The sequence below is a fragment of the Argopecten irradians genome, chromosome 8 (assembly GCF_041381155.1).
Source record: "Argopecten irradians isolate NY chromosome 8, Ai_NY, whole genome shotgun sequence".
Taxonomy (NCBI): Eukaryota; Metazoa; Mollusca; class Bivalvia; order Pectinida; family Pectinidae; genus Argopecten; species Argopecten irradians.
The window spans coordinates 18,573,983-18,595,761 of NC_091141.1; the positions used below are offsets into that span (position 1 = coordinate 18,573,983).

Consider the following 21,779-nt stretch of genomic DNA (forward strand, 5'->3'; position numbering starts at 1 on the left):
ATTTTTTTTTAAATTTTATCATTAAATTTTATGAAGAAATGTACATACATGTATATACTTCAATAAGATATGTACAAAAATCTCATGTATAGGTAGATTGTTCCTTCAGTCTGACCTATTATAGTGATGTTATGATAAGAAGTGGTGGTGTCCTGCCACCTGTCTATCTGTCAAGGCGCACATATTATCTTACTGCATACTTCCAACCTCTCACAAAGGAAAAGTGTGGCCAATAAATGTCTTGTTACCACAGTTGAGTCCATGATAACCCCTTTCATGGCCAATCAGGATTACTTGACTATGAAAGTGGCTAAATCCCCCATTCATGGCCTATCAGGATTATTACATGACCATGAAAGGGGCTGGACATGAGTTCAGTCAACCATGGTAACAAATGCTGGAAGAGAAGGGAGATAATCATATTTCACCTTGTTCTAATGATTAAATTAATCAATAGACCAACTAACCAATGCTGACAAAAATTTAAAAAATACAATGCAATAAGAAAATCACATTTATTCAAATGCACATCAAAAAGCTTCATAAATTATTATTCCAATTAATTATTATATGATAGCAACTTCGTATATAAGGAAAAGTATAATTTCACTCCTCATGAACCTTTTTATCAACATGATGCCTTAGTATTGATATATATGCATTTTAATTATCAATTGAAAGCACAGATATGGAATTAATTTCAAATGCAATTTACTTACATTAAGTTTCCGACAACCGACAATAACCTTTACATACCATATATATATACAAACATAATATCAAAGTCAGCACATGTAGTAGAATTTCACAATGATTTATTTTGCTCTGGGTTCAGCTCTCCTGAAAAGTGATCACTTCACTTCAAGCACAGTTTAGTCAGAGGCACAAGAGGATCAGAAAAAATGTATAGTTAGACGGGAATCTATGCTCCAGGAGTTCCGATCCGATAATGAACCCCTGGTGTATCGAAAATAGACTGGCATTTGAACCTCAAAGACCTCTAGTCACTATACTCTGATGATCACAGGAAATAGACCTTACAACGGTAACACAAGAACACAAAGTTTGTAGTTCATATCAGATTTCTAAAAACAAACAAAATAATAAAGCATAAAAAAACCAGTGGCCCTCAATGCTGCTTTAATGATTGACACATTGTCTATTGTAGGTGGCACCCTCTATCTTTGAAGCTGTTCCATGATTGACATGTTGTCTATTGTAGGTGGCACCCTCTATCTCCATGACTGTTCCATGATTGACATGTTGTCTATTGTAGGTGGCGCCCTCTATCTTCATGACTGTTCCATGATTGACAAGTTGTCTATTGTAGGTGGCGCCCTCTATCTCCACGACTATTCCATGATTGACATGTTGTCTATTGTAGGTGGTGCCCTCTATCTCTGTGACTGTTCCACGATTGACATGTTTTCTATTATAGAGGGCGCCCTCAATCTCTGTGACTGTTCCATAATTGACACATTGTCTATTGTAGGTGGCGCCCTCTATCTCCATGACTTTTCCATGATTGACACGTTTTCTATTATAGGGGGCGCCCTCTATCTCTGTGACTGTTCCATAATTGACACATTGTCTATTGTAGGTGGCGCCCTCTATCTCTGCGACTGTTCCACAATTGACACATTGTCAATTATAGGTAACGCCCTATATCTCTGTAACTGTTCCATGATTGACATGTTGTCTATTGTAGATGGCGCCCTCTGTCTCCATGACTTTTCCATGATTGACACGTTTTCTATTAAAGGGGGCGCCCTCTACCTCTGTAACTGTTCCATGATTGACATGTTGTCTATTGTAGGTGGCACCCTCTATCTCCACCATTGTTCCACAATTGACAAATTGTCTATAATAGGTAATGCCCTCTATCTCTGTAACTGTTCCATGATTGACATGTTGTCTATTGTAGGTGGCGCCCTCTATCTCCATGACTTTTTCATGATAAACACGTTTCTATTGTAGGTGGTGCCCTCTATCTCCATGACTGTTCCATGATTGACATGTTGTCTACTGTAGGTTGCACCCTCTATCTCTGTACTTGTTCCATGATTGACATGTTGTTTTTTGTAGGTAGCGCCCTTTATCTCCACGACTGTTCCATGATTGACATGTTGTCTATTGTAGGTGGCGCCCTCTATCTCTGTGACTGTTCCATCATTGACATGTTGTCTATTGTAGGTGGCGCCCTTTATTTGTGACTGTTCTATGATTTATATGTTGTCTAATGTAGGTGGCGCCCTCTATCTCCATGACTTTTCCATGATTGACATTTTGTCTATTGTAGGTGGCGCCCTTTATTTCTGTGACTGTTCCATGATTGATATGTTGTCTATTGTTGGTGGCAGCCTCTATCTCTGAGATTTTGCATGATTGACACATTGTCTATTGTAGGTGACGCCCTCTATCTCTGTTTCTGTTCCACGATTAACAAATTGTCTATTGTGGGTGGCGCCCTCCATTTCCATGACTGTTCCACGATTGACATATTGTCTATTGTAGATGACGCCCTCTAACTCTGTGACTGTTCCACAATTGATGCATTGTCTATTGTATGTGGCGCCCTCTATCTCTGTGACCGTTCCACGATTGACACATTGTCTATTGTAGGTGGGGCCCTCTTTCTCTGTGACTGTTCCACGATTGACAAATTGTCTATTGTAGGTGGCACCCTTTATCTTTGAAGCTGTTCCATGATTGACATGTTGTCTATTGTAGGTGGCGCCCTCTATCTCCATGACTGTTCCATGATTGACATGTTGTCTATTGTAGGTGGCGCCCTCTATCTCCATGACTGTTCCATGATTGACATGTTGTCTATTGTAGGTGGCGCCCTCTATCTCAATGACTATTCCATGATTGACATGTTGTCTATTGTAGGTGGCGCCCTCTATCTCCACAACTACTCCATGACTGACATGTTGTCTATTGTAGGTGGTGCCCTCTATCTCTGTGACTGTTCCACGATTGACACATTGTTTATTGTAGGTGGTGCTCTCTATCTCCACGACTTTTCCATGATTGAAATGTTGTCTGTTTTAGGTGGCGCCCTCTATCTCTGTGACTGTTTCATGATTGACACATTGTCTATTGTAATTGGCACCCTCTATCTCTGTACTTGTTCCTTGATTGACATGTTGTCTACTGTAGGTGGCGCCCTCTATCTCCATGACTGTTCTATGATTGACATCTTGTCTATTGTAGGTGGCGCCCTCTATCTCTGTGACTGTTTCATGATTGACACATTGTCTATTGTAATTGGCACCCTCTATCTCTGTACTTGTTCCTTGATTGACATGTTGTCTACTGTAGGTGGCGCCCTCTATCTCCATGACTGTTCTATGATTGACATGTTGTCTATTGTAGGTGGCGCCCTTTATCTTTGTGACAGTTCCATGATTGACATGTTGTCTATTATAGGTGGTGCTCTCTATCTCCATGACTGTTCCATGGCGCCTTTTAGCTTTGTTACTCTTCCATGATAGACATGTTGTCTATTGTAGGTAGCGCCCTCTATCTCCATGACTATTCCATGATTGACATGTTGTCTATTGTAGGTGGCGCCCTATATCTCTGTAACTGTTTCATGATTAACATGTTGTCTATTGTAGATGGCGCCCTCTATCTCCATAACTGTTCCATGATTGATAGTAGACTGGTTCCCGCCTCAGTTACCTCCCTTGCGTACGCTTCATTGAGGACCGGTAGCGAGTAGCCATCTTGAGTGAGAATTCCAACTCCAGAGTAGTGCGCATCATTTCTGCGCATGATATGTCATCATGGAGACGGCTACTTCCGTTAAGAGAAAATAACGTCATTAACGTCGTTCCTATGAACACACTAAACTCTGTTAGCACGAAATGATTTCAAAACTTAAGATCTTATTTAATTTTGTTTATATATCGTTCAAATAAATTATTTATTCTTTACGTTAAGATCCGTCGCTTCGTGCGTAAAGGGGTTTCCCACGTCTAAAAAAAGTGATACCAGCGAACCGGATATGTAGATTGACCAATCAAAAAAATCATCATGGTTACCCGCTACCGGTCCCTAGTGAGCGGAGCGCAGCCTGGCGGAGAGTAGAGAACTAAGGGAAGGGAACCAGTCTAGATTGACATGTTGTCTATTGTAGGTAGCGCCCTCTATCTCTGTGACTGTTCCATGATTGACATGTTGTCTATTGTAGGTGGCGCACTCTATCTCCATGACTGTTCCATGATAGACTTGTTGTCTATTGTAGGTGGCGCCCTATATCTTTGTGACTGTTTCATTATTGATACGTTTTCTATTGTAGGTGGAGCCCTCCATCTCCATGACTGTTCCATGGCAGATATCATGTGGCTTGTGAAGAATGTTACCTATATGGATTACTGCTATATGTGTACAGATAAGGACAATCATATACAGTACCATTTCTTCCAAACTCCTCCCTCAAACCCAGGTAGGTAGAAAAAGAAGATTGAGAGATGTAAGTTTAGAACTTTATTTTAATTTATAAAAAGGATAAAAAAGGGATCTTTCTCAAATTTCATACGTACATAGGTTCCATTAGGGCTTTTGTTGTGCATTTTGGGACTGATTGGTCAACAAGATGGCCTCCAGGCAGCCATCTTGGATTTTGAGAGTTAAAGTTTGTTATCGCTATTTCTGAAAAAGTATTGAAGGGATCCGTCTCAAATTTCAGGTTCATTCCCTTAAGGTCGTAGTTGTGCATATTGCGTTTAGGGATGGATCGGTCAACTACAATAGATGGCCTTCCAGCTGCTATCTTGGATTTTGGTACTGAAAAGATTGTTACCACTATTTTGTCAGAAAGAATATACACTGAAGGGATCTGTCTCTAATGTAGGTTCCCCTTAGGGCCCTAGTTGTGCATATTGCATTTTGAGACCAATCGGTCAACAAGATGGCTGATTGGCCGCCATCTTGGATTTTATATGTTGGTGTCCTTAGGACCGCTTTTGTGCAAACATTGTATTGCATTTTCAACACGACCGGCTGCCAACTTGGATTTTGATAGTTGAAGGTTGTTACTGCTATTTCTGAGAAAGAACTGAAGGGCTCATACTCAAATTTCATATGTATCGACTCCAAATACCCTCCAAATAGATTTGCTTAATGCATTTTGGGACTGATCGTTCAACAAGACGGCCCACAGGCCACCATCTTGGAGTTTGATACTCAAAGTTTGAAAATTAGAGAAATGATCCTTCTTTCAATTGTCAGTTTGTTTGTTTGTTTGTTTGTTTGATTAACGTCCTATTAACAGCTATGGTCATGTAAGGACGGCCTCCCATGCATGCGGTGCGCTGCGTGTATGTTGTGCGAGGTGCGTGTTTCGGGAGACTGCGGTATATTCATGTTGTGTCTTCTTGTATACTGGAACTTTTGCCCTTTTTATAGTGCTTTATCACTGAAGCATGCCGCCGAAGACACCAAGCAACACACCCCACCCGGTCACATTATACTGACAATGGTCGAACCAGTCGTCCCACTCCCTTTTGCTGAGCACTAAGCAGGAGCAGAAACTGCCACTTTTACAGACTTTGGTGTGTCTCGGCCAGGGGACAGAACCCAGAGCCTTCCTCACAGGGGTGAACGCTCAACTCAAGGCCAAAAGTGAGGCGGTGCCAAGGGAGGCATTAGGAAGGATAAAGTCAGTTAGGAAGAAGAGAAAAGATAATATCCTAAATTTAGTCGCCTTTTACGATCATGCAATAGGGGCAGCAGGTACAATTTTAACGCCCTACCTGCAGGGCACTCAATTGTCAGACATAGATCATTTTTTGGTGGGGGCACTTCTAGGATCTTCTGTTTTGTATAGAGGATATTCCGTGTGTCTTGATGAATAAAAGTTATATTTCATTGAGTGGGGTACAGCTTAATATAATCGCATGAATGAAAAATATAAAAACTTCCACCTCACAAAATTAGTTATAAGTGTTTTTAAAGGTAATTTCGCCCAATGAAATATAATGACTATGAAATTTATCCTGTACATAGATATAATCTTCAGATCATTTTCAATGCATACATTGAACAATATGGGTTGTCAGTTGCCTAGCTTGACCAGGAAATTCTCCTCTAAAAATAGAGCGAAGTCAAGCTTTACATAGAACATGACGTATATTTTTCCAAAATGAGACTGCATTAACAAACGGAAGCATGTCAAAAAGTCAGATAGCAGTGACAGTTTGCCACGGCATGTTTAGTTAAAAAACAACAACAACAAATCGAAGTTTGATGCACTGTTTATATATATCATATAATCTAAAACACTTCATATTACTTACATACGCTCGCTAGCTTAGTACACCAAACATATATGTAGTTAGTCTGCAGCTGTATGTGCGCTGGCATATGTGTTTAAATTGAACTCACCACGTGCAACAAGAGTCCCAATTGTTCCGGGGAATTTCCGCTTGAGATGTGGCTTCTGTTTCTTCTATTGCTACATGCCATCTCTGAATATCATTCCCTAGAGATATCCTAGGGTGCTACCGATTCCATTCTAATTTACTCCTCTTTGTTTTGCCGATTCAGATATATTTTTAGCGGAAGGCCAGTGAGCTTATGTCATGGCGCATAGTCCGTCGTCCGTCCGTCAACATTTCCTTTAAATTGCTACTAGTCTGCATGGAATGTAACCAAATTTGGCCAGAAACATCCATGGGGGAAAGGGAACAGAGTTTGTATAAATTTTGGCTCTGACCCCCCCGGGGGCAGGAGAGGAGGGGCCAAATAGGGGAAATAGAAGTAAATCCTTTAAATTGCTACTAGTCATAGAGTTCTGCATGGAATGTAACCAAATTTGGCCAGAAACATCCATGGGGGAAAGGGAACAGAGTTTGTATAAATTTGGCTCTGACCCCCTCACGGGGGCAGGAGAGGAGGGGCCAAATAGGTGAAATAGAAGTAAATCCTTTATATCGCTACTAGTCATAAAGTTCTGCATGGAATGTAACCAAATTTGACCAAAAACATGTACAAATTTTGGCTCTGACCTCCTGGGGGTAGGAGGGGTGGGGCCCAATAGGGGAAATAGAGGTAAAACCTTTAAAACACTACTAGTTATAGAGTTCTGCATGGAATGTAACCAAATTTGGCCAGAAACATACTTTGGGGAAGGGGAACAGAGTTTGTATAAATTTTTGGCTCTGACCTCCCGGGGGCAGGAGAGGCGGGGCCCAATAGGGGAAATAGAAGTAAATCCTTTAAATCGCTACTAGTCATAGAGTTCTGCATGGAATGTAACCAAATTTGGCCAGAAACATACTTTGGGGAAGCTGCGACCCCGGGGGGTCAGAGCCAAAAATTTATACAAACTCTGTTCCCCCGGGGGCAGGAGGAGCGGGGCCCAAAAGGGGAGTAGAAGTTAATCCTTTAAAACGCTACTTGTCATAGAGTTCTCTATGGAGTGAACCAAATTTAGCCACAAGCATCCCTGGGGGAAGGCGAACAGAGTTTGTATAATTGTATAAATTTTGGCTTTGCAACCCCCCCCCCCCCTTCAGAAAAGAAACAATGATTCTATAAGAAGAACATTACTTGGCATTACAAAAACCAGGTGAGTGAAACAGGCCCTCTGGGCCTCTTGTTTTTTCTCACACGCTTTGTTCAGCCATTTTGAATACTTTTAGTGCCTAACAATGCGCATGCGTGAAACTTCGACAACACAATCCATCGCAGTTTCAAGGATTTCCTTCAATTTTGTATTCAAGACACATTTGTTCAATCTCATACACATCAAGAAATTAAATTGAGGCATTTCTAATATGTTTTTAGCCCACCATCATCAGATGGTGGGCTATTCAAATCGCCCTTCGTCCATGGTCCGTCGTCCGTGGTCCGTCGTCCGTCATCCGTCCGTAAACAATGCTTAAAAACCACTGCAGGGATTTTGTTCAAACTTCACATGGAGGGTCCCCTTGGTCCATATTTGTGCCACACAGATTTTTTGGCTGATCGGAAAAACAAGATGGCCGCCATCTTTGATTTTGGCAGTTGAAGTTTGTTATCGATATTTCTTGAGAACTACTGAAGGGATTTTGTTCAAACTTCACATGGAGTTTACCCTGGGTCCCTAGTTGTGCCATACAGATTTTGAGGCTGAAAGGAAAAACAAGATGGCCGCCAGGCGGCTACTTGGATTTTGATAGTTAATGTTTGATATCCCTATTTCTCAAAAAGTGCTGAAGGGATCTTTCTCAAAGGACTAGATATGGTAAGGGTCATCTATGGCCCCCAAATCCACTATTTTTCAAAGTCTGTTATTTTAAGATGTTATTCTTGCATTTCAAATATTAACTACATACCGGACATATTTGATAGTGCTATAAGGTAATATAGCAGTTCTAGTTGCCATGGCAACCATTTTATTATGCATAAATTATGCAAAATGTGAAAATTTCATCAAAATTAGCATTTTTTATGCAGTTTTTTTATCTAGTTAACATAGAGCGCATTCTAGAACAAACTTTATATTTCTCAAAATGATGTATTTTTGGAGTCTGCTAATTCTCTTAAAATATAAAGTTTGTTCTAGAATGCGCTCTATTGCTTTTAAAAGAAAAACTATCAAAATATATGCCAAAATTGACAAAATTTTCAAATTTGCATAATTTATGCAAAGTTACCATGGTTATATAGCAAAAACATACTTTCTGTCAACAAAAACATCATTAAGTTTTTATCAGGGGTGTATTCAATATTTCAAACGCGGCAACTTAATTTCTAAATACTTAATTTAAAATTTGGTAGATTTAGGGGCCAAAAAGAGCCATTATCATATCTAGTCCTTTGGTATGTAGGTTCCCCTTGGGCCCTAGTTGTGCATATTGCATTTTTGGACCAATTGATAGACAAGATGGCCGCCATCTTGGATTTTGATAGTTAAAGTTTGTTATCACTATTTCTCAAATAGTACTGAAGGGATCTGTCTCAAATTTCATATGTAGGTTCCCCTAGGGACCTAGTTGTGCATATTGCATTTTTAGACCAATTGGTCAACAAGATGGCCGCCAGACAGCCATCTTGGATTTTGTTATTCAAAGTTTGTTATCGCTATTTCTCAGAAAGTACTGAAGGGATCTGTCTCGTGAAGTAAAAGTACAATCATGTCATTATTTGAGTTTCATGACGTCATAATCACAGGAAGGTGGAACTAATCGATGGTAATTTGTACTTTACCCAGGTCGTTAAGGATCACGAAACCTCCGTATAGTCATTTTGCCTCAATACAATTTTTTTTCTTCAAATATTCAAACAGTGATTTTATAGAAGTGGTAACGTGAGTACAGACATTTCTCTGAAAAATTTTGAAGAGACAATTTATAATTATTCTCTCTTGTTTCTAATTTAGCTTGCCCCTGGAAATTGATTGCTACTGAGCGTAAAAATGCTGCCAATCAGGAACAGTTTGATAACATGTAAGTACACACCCCATATCCGATTACACTACATCATACATTTTGTAAGTACACACCCCATATCTGATTACACTACATCATACATTTTGTAAGTACACACCCCATATCTGATTACACTACATCATACATTTTGTAAGTACACACCTACCTACCTCATATCCATATTACACTACATCATACATTTTGTAAGTACACACCTCATAGATTACACTACATCATACATTTTGTAAGTACACACCCCCGATTACACTACATCATACATTTGTAAGTACACACCCCATATCGATTACACTACATCATACATTTTGTAAGTACACACCCCATATCTGATTACACTACATCATACATTTTGTAAGTACACACCCCATATCGATTACACTACATCATACATTTTGTAAGTACACACCCATACGATACACTACATCATACATTTTGTAAGTACACACCCCATATCTGATTACACTACATCATACATTTTGTAAGTACACACCCCATATCTGATTACACTACATCATACATTTTGTAAGTACACACCCCATATCTGATTACACTACATCATACATTTTGTAAGTACACACCCCATATCTGATTACACTACATCATACATTTTGTAAGTACACACCCCATATCCGATTACACTACATCATACATTTTGTAAGTACACACCCCATATCTGATTACACTACATCATACATTTTGTAAGTACACACCCCATATCTGATTACACTACATCATACATTTTGTAAGTACACACCCCATATCCGATTACACTACATCATACATTTTGTAAGTACACACCCCATATCTGATTACACTACATCATACATTTTGTAAGTACACACCCCATATCTGATTACACTACATCATACATTTTGTAAGTACACACCCCATATCTGATTACACTACATCATACATTTTGTAAGTACACACCCCATATCTGATTACACTACATCATACATTTTGTAAGTACACACCCCATATCTGATTACACTACATCATACATTTTGTAAGTACACACCCCATATCTGATTACACTACATCATACATTTTGTAAGTACACACCCCATATCTGATTACACTACATCATACATTTTGTAAGTACACACCCCATATCTGATTACACTACATCATACATTTTGTAAGTACACACCCCATATCTGATTACACTACATCATACATTTTGTAAGTACACACCCCATATCTGATTACACTACATCATACATTTTGTAAGTACACACCCCATATCTGATTACACTACATCATACATTTTGTAAGTACACACCCCATATCTGATTACATTTTGTACACTACATCTTACATTTTGTAAGTACACACCCAATATCTGCTTACATTTTGTACACTACATCTTACATTTTGTAAGTACATACCCCCTATCTGATTACACTACATCATACATTTTGTAAGTACACACCCCTATATATGATTACACTACATCTTACATTTTGTAAGTACACACCCCATATCTGATTACACTACATCATCACATTTTGTAAGTACACACCCCATATCTGATTACACTACATCATACATTTTGTAAGTACACACCCCATATCTGATACATTTTGTACACTACATCTTACATTTTGTAAGTACACACCCCATATCTGCTTACATTTTGTACACTACATCTTACATTTTGTAAGTACACACCCCATATATGATTACATTTTGTACACTACATCATACATTTTGTAAGTACACACCCCATATCTGCTTACATTTTGTACACTACATCTTACATTTTGTAAGTACACACCCCATATCTGCTTACATTTTGTACACTACATCTTACATTTTGTAAGTACACACCCCATATATGATTACATTTTGTACACTACATCTTACATTTTGTAAGTACACACCCCATATCTGATTACATTTTGTACACTTCATCTTACATTTTGTAAGTACACACCCCATATCTGATTACATTTTGTACACTACATCTTACATTTTGTAAGTACACACCCCATATATGATTACATTTTTGTACACTACATCTTACATTTTGTAAGTACACACCCCATATCTGATTACATTTTGTACACTACATCTTACATTTTGTAAGTACACACACCCCATATCTGATTACATTTTGTACACTACATCTTACATTTTGTAAGTACACACCCCATATCTGATTACATTTTGTACACTACATCTTACATTTTGTAAGTACACACCCCATATCTGATTACATTTTGTACACTTCATCTTACATTTTGTAAGTACACACCCCATATATGATTACATTTTGTACACTACATCTTACATTTTGTAAGTACACTTCCCATATCTGATTACATTTTTGTACACTACATCTTACATTTTGTAAGTACACACCCCATATCTGATTACATTTTGTACACTTCATCTTACATTTTGTAAGTACACACACCCCATATCTGATTACATTTTGTACACTCATCTTACATTTTGTAAGTACACACCCCATATCTGATTACATTTTGTACACTACATCTTACATTTTGTAAGTACACACCCCATATCTGATTACATTTTGTACACTACATCTTACATTTTGTAAGTACACACCCCATATCTGATTACATTTTGTACACTACATCTTACATTTTGTAAGTACACACCCCATATCTGATTATCATACATTTTGTAAGTACATATTGATTACATTTGTACACTACATCTTACATTTTGTAAGTACACACCCCATATCTGATTACATTTTGTACACTACATCTTACATTTTGTAAGTACACACCCCATATCTGATTACATTTTGTACACTTCATCTTACATTTTGTAAGTACACACCCCATATCTGATTACATTTTGTACACTACATCTTACATTTTGTAAGTACACACCCCATATCTGATTACATTTTGTACACTACATCTTACATTTTGTAAGTACACACTTCCCATATATGATTACATTTTGTACACTACATCTTACATTTTGTAAGTACACACCCCATATCTGATTACATTTTGTACACTACATCTTACATTTTGTAAGTACACACCCCATATCTGATTACATTTTGTACACTACATCTTACATTTTGTAAGTACACACCCCATATATGATTACATTTTGTACACTACATCTTACATTTTGTAAGTACACACCCCATATATGATTACATTTTGTATACTACATTTTGTACACTACATCTTACATTTTGTAAGTACACACCCCATATCTGATTACATTTTGTACACTTCATCTTACATTTTGTAAGTACACACCCCATATCTGATTACATTTTGTACACTACATCTTACATTTTGTAAGTACACACACCCATATCTGATTACATTTTGTACACTACATCTTACATTTTGTAAGTACACACCCCATATTGATTACATTTTGTACACTACATCTTACATTTTGTAAGTACACACACCCATATATCTGATTACATTTTGTACACTACATCTTACATTTTGTAAGTACACACCCATAACACATCTTACATTTTGTACACTATACATCATCATACATTTTGTAAGTACACACCCATATATGATTACATTTTGTACACTACATCTTACATTTTGTAAGTACACACCATATATATGATTACATTTTGTACACTACAACATTTGTCCCCAGTTACATTTGTACACTACATCTTACATTTTGTAAGTACACTTCCCATATATGATTACATTTTGTACACTACATCTTACATTTTGTAAGTACACACCCCATATCTGATTACATTTTGTACACTACATCTTACATTTTGTAAGTACACACCCCATATCTGATTACATTTTGTACACTACATCTTACATTTTGTAAGTACACACCCGATATATGATTACATTTTGTACACTACATCTTACATTTTGTAAGTACACACCCCATATCTGATTACATTTTGTACACTACATCATACATTTTGTAAGTACACACCCCATATCTGATTACACTACATCATACATTTTGTAAGTACACACCCCATATCTGATTACACTACATCATACATTTTGTAAGTACACACCCCATATCTGATTACATTTTGTACACTACATCATACATTTTGTAAGTACACTTCCCATATATGATTACATTTTGTACACTACATCTTACATTTTGTAAGTACACACCCCATATCTGATTACACACTACATCATACATTTTGTAAGTACACACCCATATCATTTACACTACATCATACATTTTGTAAGTACACACCCCATATCTGATTACATTTTTGTACACTACATCTTACATTTTGTAAGTACACACCCCATATATGATTACATTTTGTACACTACATCTTACATTTTGTAAGTACACACCCCATATCTGATTACATTTTGTACACTACATCTTACATTTTGTAAGTACACACCCCATATCTGATTACATTTTGTACACTACATCTTACATTTTGTAAGTACACACCCCATATATGATTACATTTTGTACACTACATCTTACATTTTGTAAGTACACACCCATATATGATTACATTTTTGTACACTACATCTTACATTTTGTAAGTACACACCCCATATCTGATTACATTTTGTACACTACATCTTACATTTTGTAAGTACACACCCGATATATGATTACATTTTGTACACTACATCTTACATTTTGTAAGTACACACACCCCATATATGATTACATTTTGTACACTACATCATACATTTTGTAAGTACACACCCCATATTGATTACATATTACACTACATCATACATTTTGTAAGTACACACCCCATATCTGATTACATTTTGTACACTACATCATACATTTTGTAAGTACACACCCCATATCTGATTACATTTTGTACACTACATCTTACATTTTGTAAGTACACACCCCATATCTGATTACATTTTGTACACTACATCTTACATTTTGTAAGTACACACCCCATATCTGATTACATTTTGTACACTACATCATACATTTTGTAAGTACACTTCCCATATATGATTACATTTTGTACACTACATCTTACATTTTGTAAGTACACACCCCATATCTGATTACATTTTGTACACTTCATCTTACATTTTGTAAGTACACACCCCATATCTGATTACATTTTGTACACTACATCATACATTTTGTAAGTACACACACCCCATATCTGATTACACTACATCATACATTTTGTAAGTACACACCCCATATCTGATTACATTTTGTACACTACATCTTACATTTTGTAAGTACACACCCCATATATGATTACATTTTGTACACTACATCTTACATTTTGTAAGTACACACCCCATATCTGATTACATTTTGTACACTTCATCTTACATTTTGTAAGTACACACCCCATATCTGATTACATTTTGTACACTACATCTTACATTTTGTAAGTACACACCCCATATCTGATTACATTTTGTACACTACATCTTACATTTTGTAAGTACACACCCGATATATGATTACATTTTGTACACTACATCATACATTTTGTAAGTACACACCCTATATATGATTACATTTTGTACACTACATCTTACATTTTGTAAGTACACACCCCATATCTGATTACATTTTGTACACTACATCTTACATTTTGTAAGTACACACCCCATATCTGATTACATTTTGTACACTCATCTTACATTTTGTAAGTACACACCCCATATCTGATTACATTTTGTACACTACATCATTACATTTTGTAAGTACACACCCGATATATGATTACATTTTGTACACTACATCATACATTTTGTAAGTACACACCCTATATATGATTACATTTTGTACACTACATCTTACATTTTGTAAGTACACACCCCATATCTGATTACATTTTGTACACTACATCTTACATTTTGTAAGTACACACCCCATATCTGCTTACATTTTGTACACTACATCTTACATTTTGTAAGTACACACCCCATATATGATTACATTTTGTACACTACATCTTACATTTTGTAAGTACACACCCGATATATGATTACATTTTGTACACTACATCTTACATTTTGTAAGTACACACCCCATATATGATTACATTTTGTACACTACATCATACATTTTGTAAGTACACACCCATATATGATTACATTTTGTACACTACATCATACATTTTGTAAGTACACACCCCATATATGATTACATTTTGTACACTACATCATACATTTTTAAGTACACACCCCATATATGATTACACTACATCATACATTTTGTAAGTACACACCCCATATCTGATTACACTACATCATACATTTTGTAAGTACACACCCCATATCTGATTACACTACATCATACATTTTGTAAGTACACACCCCATATCTGATTACATTTTGTACATGATTACATTTTGTACACTACATCATACATTTTGTAAGTACACACCCCATATATGATTACATTTTGTACACTACATCTTACATTTTGTAAGTACACACCCCATATCTGATTACATTTTGTACACTACATCATACATTTTGTAAGTACACACCCCATATATGATTACATTTTGTACACTACATCTTACATTTTGTAAGTACACACCCCATATCTGATTACATTTTGTACACTACATCATACATTTTGTAAGTACACACCCCATATCTGATTACACTACATCATACATTTTGTAAGTACACACCCCATATCTGATTACACTACATCATACATTTTGTAAGTACACACCCCATATCTGATTACACTACATCATACATTTTGTAAGTACACACCCCATATCTGATTACACTACATCATACATTTTGTAAGCACACATCCCATATCTGATTACACTACATCATACATTTTGTAAGTACACACTCCATATCTGATTACACTACATCATACATTTTGTAAGTACACACCCCATATCTGATTACACTACATCATACATTTTGTAAGTACACACCCCATATCTGATTACACTACATCATACATTTTGTAAGTACACACCCCATATCTGATTACACTACATCATACATTTTGTAAGTACACACCCCATATCTGATTACACTACATCATACATTTTTCAAATCATCTGACCGGAAGAGTCAGGAGGACCTACACTGTATAGTCATCATGGTCTATCTGTTATCGTTCGCTGTCCGCAATCTGATGTGAATAAACTTTTCCTTCTATCAAATTTTCCACAACAGCTGAAATGCCAAGGAACTGATATTTAAACTGTGGCATGCTGGGATGAAGGGCAACCAAATTTGTGCAAATGAATTACCTTGACTTCCATTCAAGGTCACAGACGTCAAATAGGCTAAAAATTTTAAAAATGCTCCACTGCCGACAGAGCATAAATAATACTCATCATTTGAACAATAAATGACGTTTAATCGTGTATATATATGTCTTATTGGCACAAAAAAAAACAAAAAAAGTATTAATAATGTAAAATGATTTATTTTGCTTTTGGTGCATGCACATTCAGTATTTAATTCAATATTGGATATAGTGCCATTGATTTTTTCAGGACACAATAAATTATTTTTAATATATTTTATCATTAAGTAACATTAGAATCTCAACCTTGTAGAGCAAATTAATTCTATAACTAAAGAGCGATACTAATTTGTCTTCTCCTGTTTTTAATAGACACAACATACGATTTGTCATTGGAGTAGCATCTTCTTGGCAATAATATAAATAAGTGGCCTTTAGACCTGATATTAAGTTTGTAGCATGGTAAGAGGAAAGGTTACAAAGTTTATCTAGATTAATGACATGATTCAACTGTCTGCCATTTTAAGCACTAGTCCGATGTCCACAACTACCTAGTAATTTTACGGCCGCACTATAGCCATTTGTAATGAACTAGGCTAGTCCAGTTGGACTAGTGGCTCCCCAATCAATTAAAATCAGTAAATACTTTATTAACAAGAGCGGTTGTCAATCATAACATATTTTGAGTGCATTCTGTATGCGATTATTTCAGTCTGGAGGCATCATAATTTTGTGAGAATTTGCATTCACAAAAGCATACAGACTGTAATCTGAGGAAAAATACTAAACTGATCCTGACTGAAGTGCTGAAGCAAAACGCCTAAACCACTGTATATTTTAGTTAGGACTTGTGATTAAAATGTCGGACTAAAAGAATCATAGGGTTTACTAGTCTAAATGACTAGCAGTGAAAACAATAAATGTCACAGACTGATTCAAGGTCACAGGAGTCAAATAGGCTAAACAACTTGATAGTTATCTCCCATTGCCTGTTTTTTATTTATAGATTATATATATTTATTTTATATATATTTTATATTTTAATTATTTATATGATATAGATATATTTTGTATTTATAGTTTGTATATATTTTACATTTGTAGGTTGTATAAGAGTATGTCATTGGTCGTCCCAGATCCTGTTAAGTCATATCCAACTATTGATGTGGTATGGAAGGAATTTCTCCGAGTGTTAGATGTCGCTAATGGACTCATCAACTATGCTCCGGTGTTTGGAAAATACTTTTATGAGTCTCTGAAAGAGTTTCATGATGATAATGTACAGTACTTGGAAACAAGAGCACTGTTACCTGTGGTGAGTCTGTATGTAAACAAGGGCACTTTTACCTGTGGTAAGTCTGTCTATAAACAAGGGCACTGTTACTTGTGGTGAGTCTGTCTATAAACAAGGGTACTGTTACCTGTGGTAAGTCTGTCTATAAACAAGGGTACTGTTACCTGTGGTAAGTCTGTCTATAAACAAGGGTACTGTTACCTGTGGTAAGTCTGTCTATAAACAAGGGTACTGTTACCTGTGGTAAGTCTGTCTATAAACAAGGGTACTGTTACCTGTGGTAAGTCTGTCTATAAACAAGGGTACTGTTACCTGTGGTAAATCTGTCTATAATCTGTCTATAAACAAGGGTACTGTTACCTGTGGTAAGTCTGTCTATAAACAAGGGTACTGTTACCTGTGGTAAGTCTGTCTATAAACAAGGGCACTGTTACCTGTGGTGAGTCTGTCTATAAACAAGGGTACTGTTACCTGTGGTAAGTCTGTCTATAAACAAGGGCACTGTTACCTGTGGTGAGTCTGTCTATAAACAAGGGTACTGTTACCTGTGGTAAGTCTGTCTATAAACAAGGGTACTGTTACCTGTGGTAAGTCTGTCTATAAACAAGGGTACTGTTACCTGTGGTAAGTCTGTCTATAAACAAGGGTACTGTTACCTGTGGTGAGTCTGTCTATAAACAAGGGTACTGTTACCTATGGTAAATCTGTCTATAAACAAGGGTACTGTTACCTGTGGTAAGTCTGTCTATAAACAAGGGCACTGTTACCTGTGGTGAGTCTGTCTATAAACAAGGGTACTGTTACCTGTGGTAAGTCTGTCTATAAACAAGGGCACTGTTACCTGTGGTGAGTCTGTCTATAAACAAGGGCACTGTTACCTGTGGTGAGTCTATCTATAAACAAGGGCACTGTTACCTGTGGTGAGTCTGTCTATAAACAAGGGCACTGTTACCTGTGGTGAGTCTGTCTATAAACAAGGGTACTGTTACCTGTGGTAAGTCTGTCTATAAACAAGGGCACTGTTACCTGTGGTGAGTCTGTCTATAAACAAGGGCACTGTTACCTGTGGTGAGTCTGTCTATAAACAAGGGTACTGTTACCTGTGGTAAGTCTGTCAATAAACAAGGGCACCCTTACGTCTGGTAAGATGTTACTGAAAATATGGAGAAAATGAAATGTGAAATAAAGTAGTGAATGATACATAATATAACGGCTTTCTAAGATGAGCAGTATATTTACAAAACATATCACACTGTATCTTTTGAAAAGTCAGGTGTGTGATTCTTACTCAAAGGGTTTCCTCCAATTGAACAATATTTATGACAACAAAATGTGTTGGATGTGATTACCGAATGACCCTTTTAGTCACAAGCGGAATGGCTTCCTCTTATTTGTCTAGATATTTCTCCTTTTGCTGATCTTGCTGTATGTATGGTCCTCTTGGATGGTCTTTATGGACAGATTTGACTGTGTACACCCTGCTTGAGTGATCTTAGACAGGATTGACTGTCTACGTTTGCTTGGGAGGTCTTTATAGACGGGTTTGACTGTCTACCTTCCTGTATGGGTGGTCTTTATTAACAGGTTTGACTGTCTACATCCTGCTTGGGAGTTCTTTATAGACAGGTTTGACTGTCTACATCCTGCTTGGGAGTTCTGCATAGACAGGTTTGACTGTCTACATCCTGCTTGGGAGTTCTTTATAGACAGGTTTGACTGTCTACATCCTGCTTGGGAGTTCTTTATAGACGGGTTTGACTGTCTACATCCTGCTTGGGAGTTCTTTATAGACAGGTTTGACTGTCTACATCCTGCTTGGGAGTTCTTTATAGACAGGTTTGACTGTCTACATCCTGCTTGGGAGGTCTTTATAGACGGGTTTGACTGTCTACATCCTGCTTGGGAGTTCTTTATAGACAGGTTTGACTGTCTACATCCTGCTTGGGAGGTCTTTATAGACAGGTTTGACTGTCTACATCCTGCTTGGGAGGTCTTTATAGACGGGTTTGACTGTCTACACCCTGCTTGGGAGTTCTTTATAGACAGGTTTGACTGTCTACACTCACTTGGGAGGTCTTTATAGACAGGTTTGACTGGCTACATCCTGCTTGGGAGTTCTTCATAGACAGGTTTGACTGTCTACATCCTGCTTGGGAGTTCTTTATAGACAGGTTTGACTGTCTACACTCACTTGGGAGGTCTTTATAGACAGGTTTGACTGGCTACATCCTGGATGTGTGGTCTTTACAGAGAGGTTTGACTGTCTACATTCTGCTTGGGTGGTCTTTATAGACATGTTTGACTGTCTACATCCTGCTTGGGAGGTCTTTATAGACAGGTTTGACTGTCTACACCCTGCTTGGGAGTTCTTTATAGACAGGTTTGACTGTCTACACTCACTTGGGAGGTCTTTATAGACAGGTTTGACTGGCTACATCCTGCTTGGGAGTTCTTCATAGACAGGTTTGACTGTCTACATCCTGCTTGGGAGTTCTTTATAGACAGGTTTGACTGTCTACACTCACTTGGGAGGTCTTTATAGACAGGTTTGACTGGCTACATCCTGGATGTGTGGTCTTTACAGAGAGGTTTGACTGTCTACATTCTGCTTGGGTGGTCTTTATAGACATGTTTGACTGTCTACATCCTGCTTGGGAGTTCTTTATAGACAGGTTTGACTTTCTACACCCTGCTTGGGAGTTCTTTATAGACAGGTTTGACTGTCTATACTCACTTGGGAGTTCTTTATAGACAGGTTTGACTGTATAGTCTTTATAGACATATTCGACTGTATTTGGTTCTCATGGGTGGTCTTTATAGACAGGTTTGATTTATACACCCAACTGGGTGGTCTTAATAGACAGGTTTGACTGCTCCTTGGGTTGCGCTTATATACAAATCTGACTATATACACGTATAAATGTGTTTTGCAGTTGTATAATTTGGATGGTAGTACCATTACCAACCAGACGAGGGTGTTGGAGATATACCAAGAAAATCTCCAACAGTTCTCCAGGGACTTCCCAGCCTTTACTGGAGCTCGTATCATCAGATCTGGACTGAGGTAATATTTCTTATCTTGAAAAGGACAAGATTAGGCGAGATATTTTCAAAAACAAGTTGGGTTATGCACCAGTCAATGTTTAGTACATGTGATGATACATGTATGATTTGTATAAATACACTGTAGAGTAGAACACTTGCTGTTACTTTCACCAGTCATTGTTTAGTAATGATACATGTAAGATTTGTATAAATACCCTGTAGGGTAGAACACTTGCTGTAACTTTCACCAGTCATTGTTTAGCATATGTAATGATACATGTAAGATTTGTATAAATACCCTGTAGGGTAGAACACTTGCTGTAACTTTCACCAGTCATTGTTTAGTAATGATACATGTAAGATTTGTATAAATACACTGTAGGATAGAACACTTGCTGTAACTTTCACCAGTCATTGTTTAGTAATGATACATGTAAGATTTGTATAAATACACTGTAGAGTAGAACACTTGCTGTAACTTTCACTGGTCATTGTTTAGTAATGATACATGTAAGATTTGTATAAATACCCTGTAGGGTAGAACACTTGCTGTAACTTTCACCAGTCATTGTTTAGTAATGATACATGTAAGATTTGTATAAATACATTGTAGAGTAGAACACTTGCTGTAACTTTCACCAGTCATTGTTTAGTAATGATACATGTAAGATTTGTATAAATACACTGTAGGGTAGAACACTTGCTGTAACTTTCACCAGTCATTGTTTAGCATATGTAATGATACATGTAAGATTTGTATAAATACCCTGTAGGGTAGAACACTTGCT

At 37.0% G+C, this 21,779-nt stretch overlaps 1 protein-coding gene across 1 annotated transcript in view; it reads left to right on the forward strand.

The window, feature by feature from the left end:
- The window catches only part of LOC138329579 (adenosine deaminase AGSA-like), a 34,288-nt gene that overhangs the window by 1,076 nt on the left and 11,433 nt on the right, over window positions 1-21,779 (forward strand). The window contains exons 2-5 of the mRNA XM_069276663.1: window positions 4,307-4,453; window positions 9,374-9,440; window positions 17,757-17,967; window positions 20,880-21,010. Of these exons, the coding sequence (XP_069132764.1) occupies window positions 4,307-4,453; window positions 9,374-9,440; window positions 17,757-17,967; window positions 20,880-21,010 (556 nt within the window). The remainder of the gene's footprint in view (window positions 1-4,306; window positions 4,454-9,373; window positions 9,441-17,756; window positions 17,968-20,879; window positions 21,011-21,779) is intronic.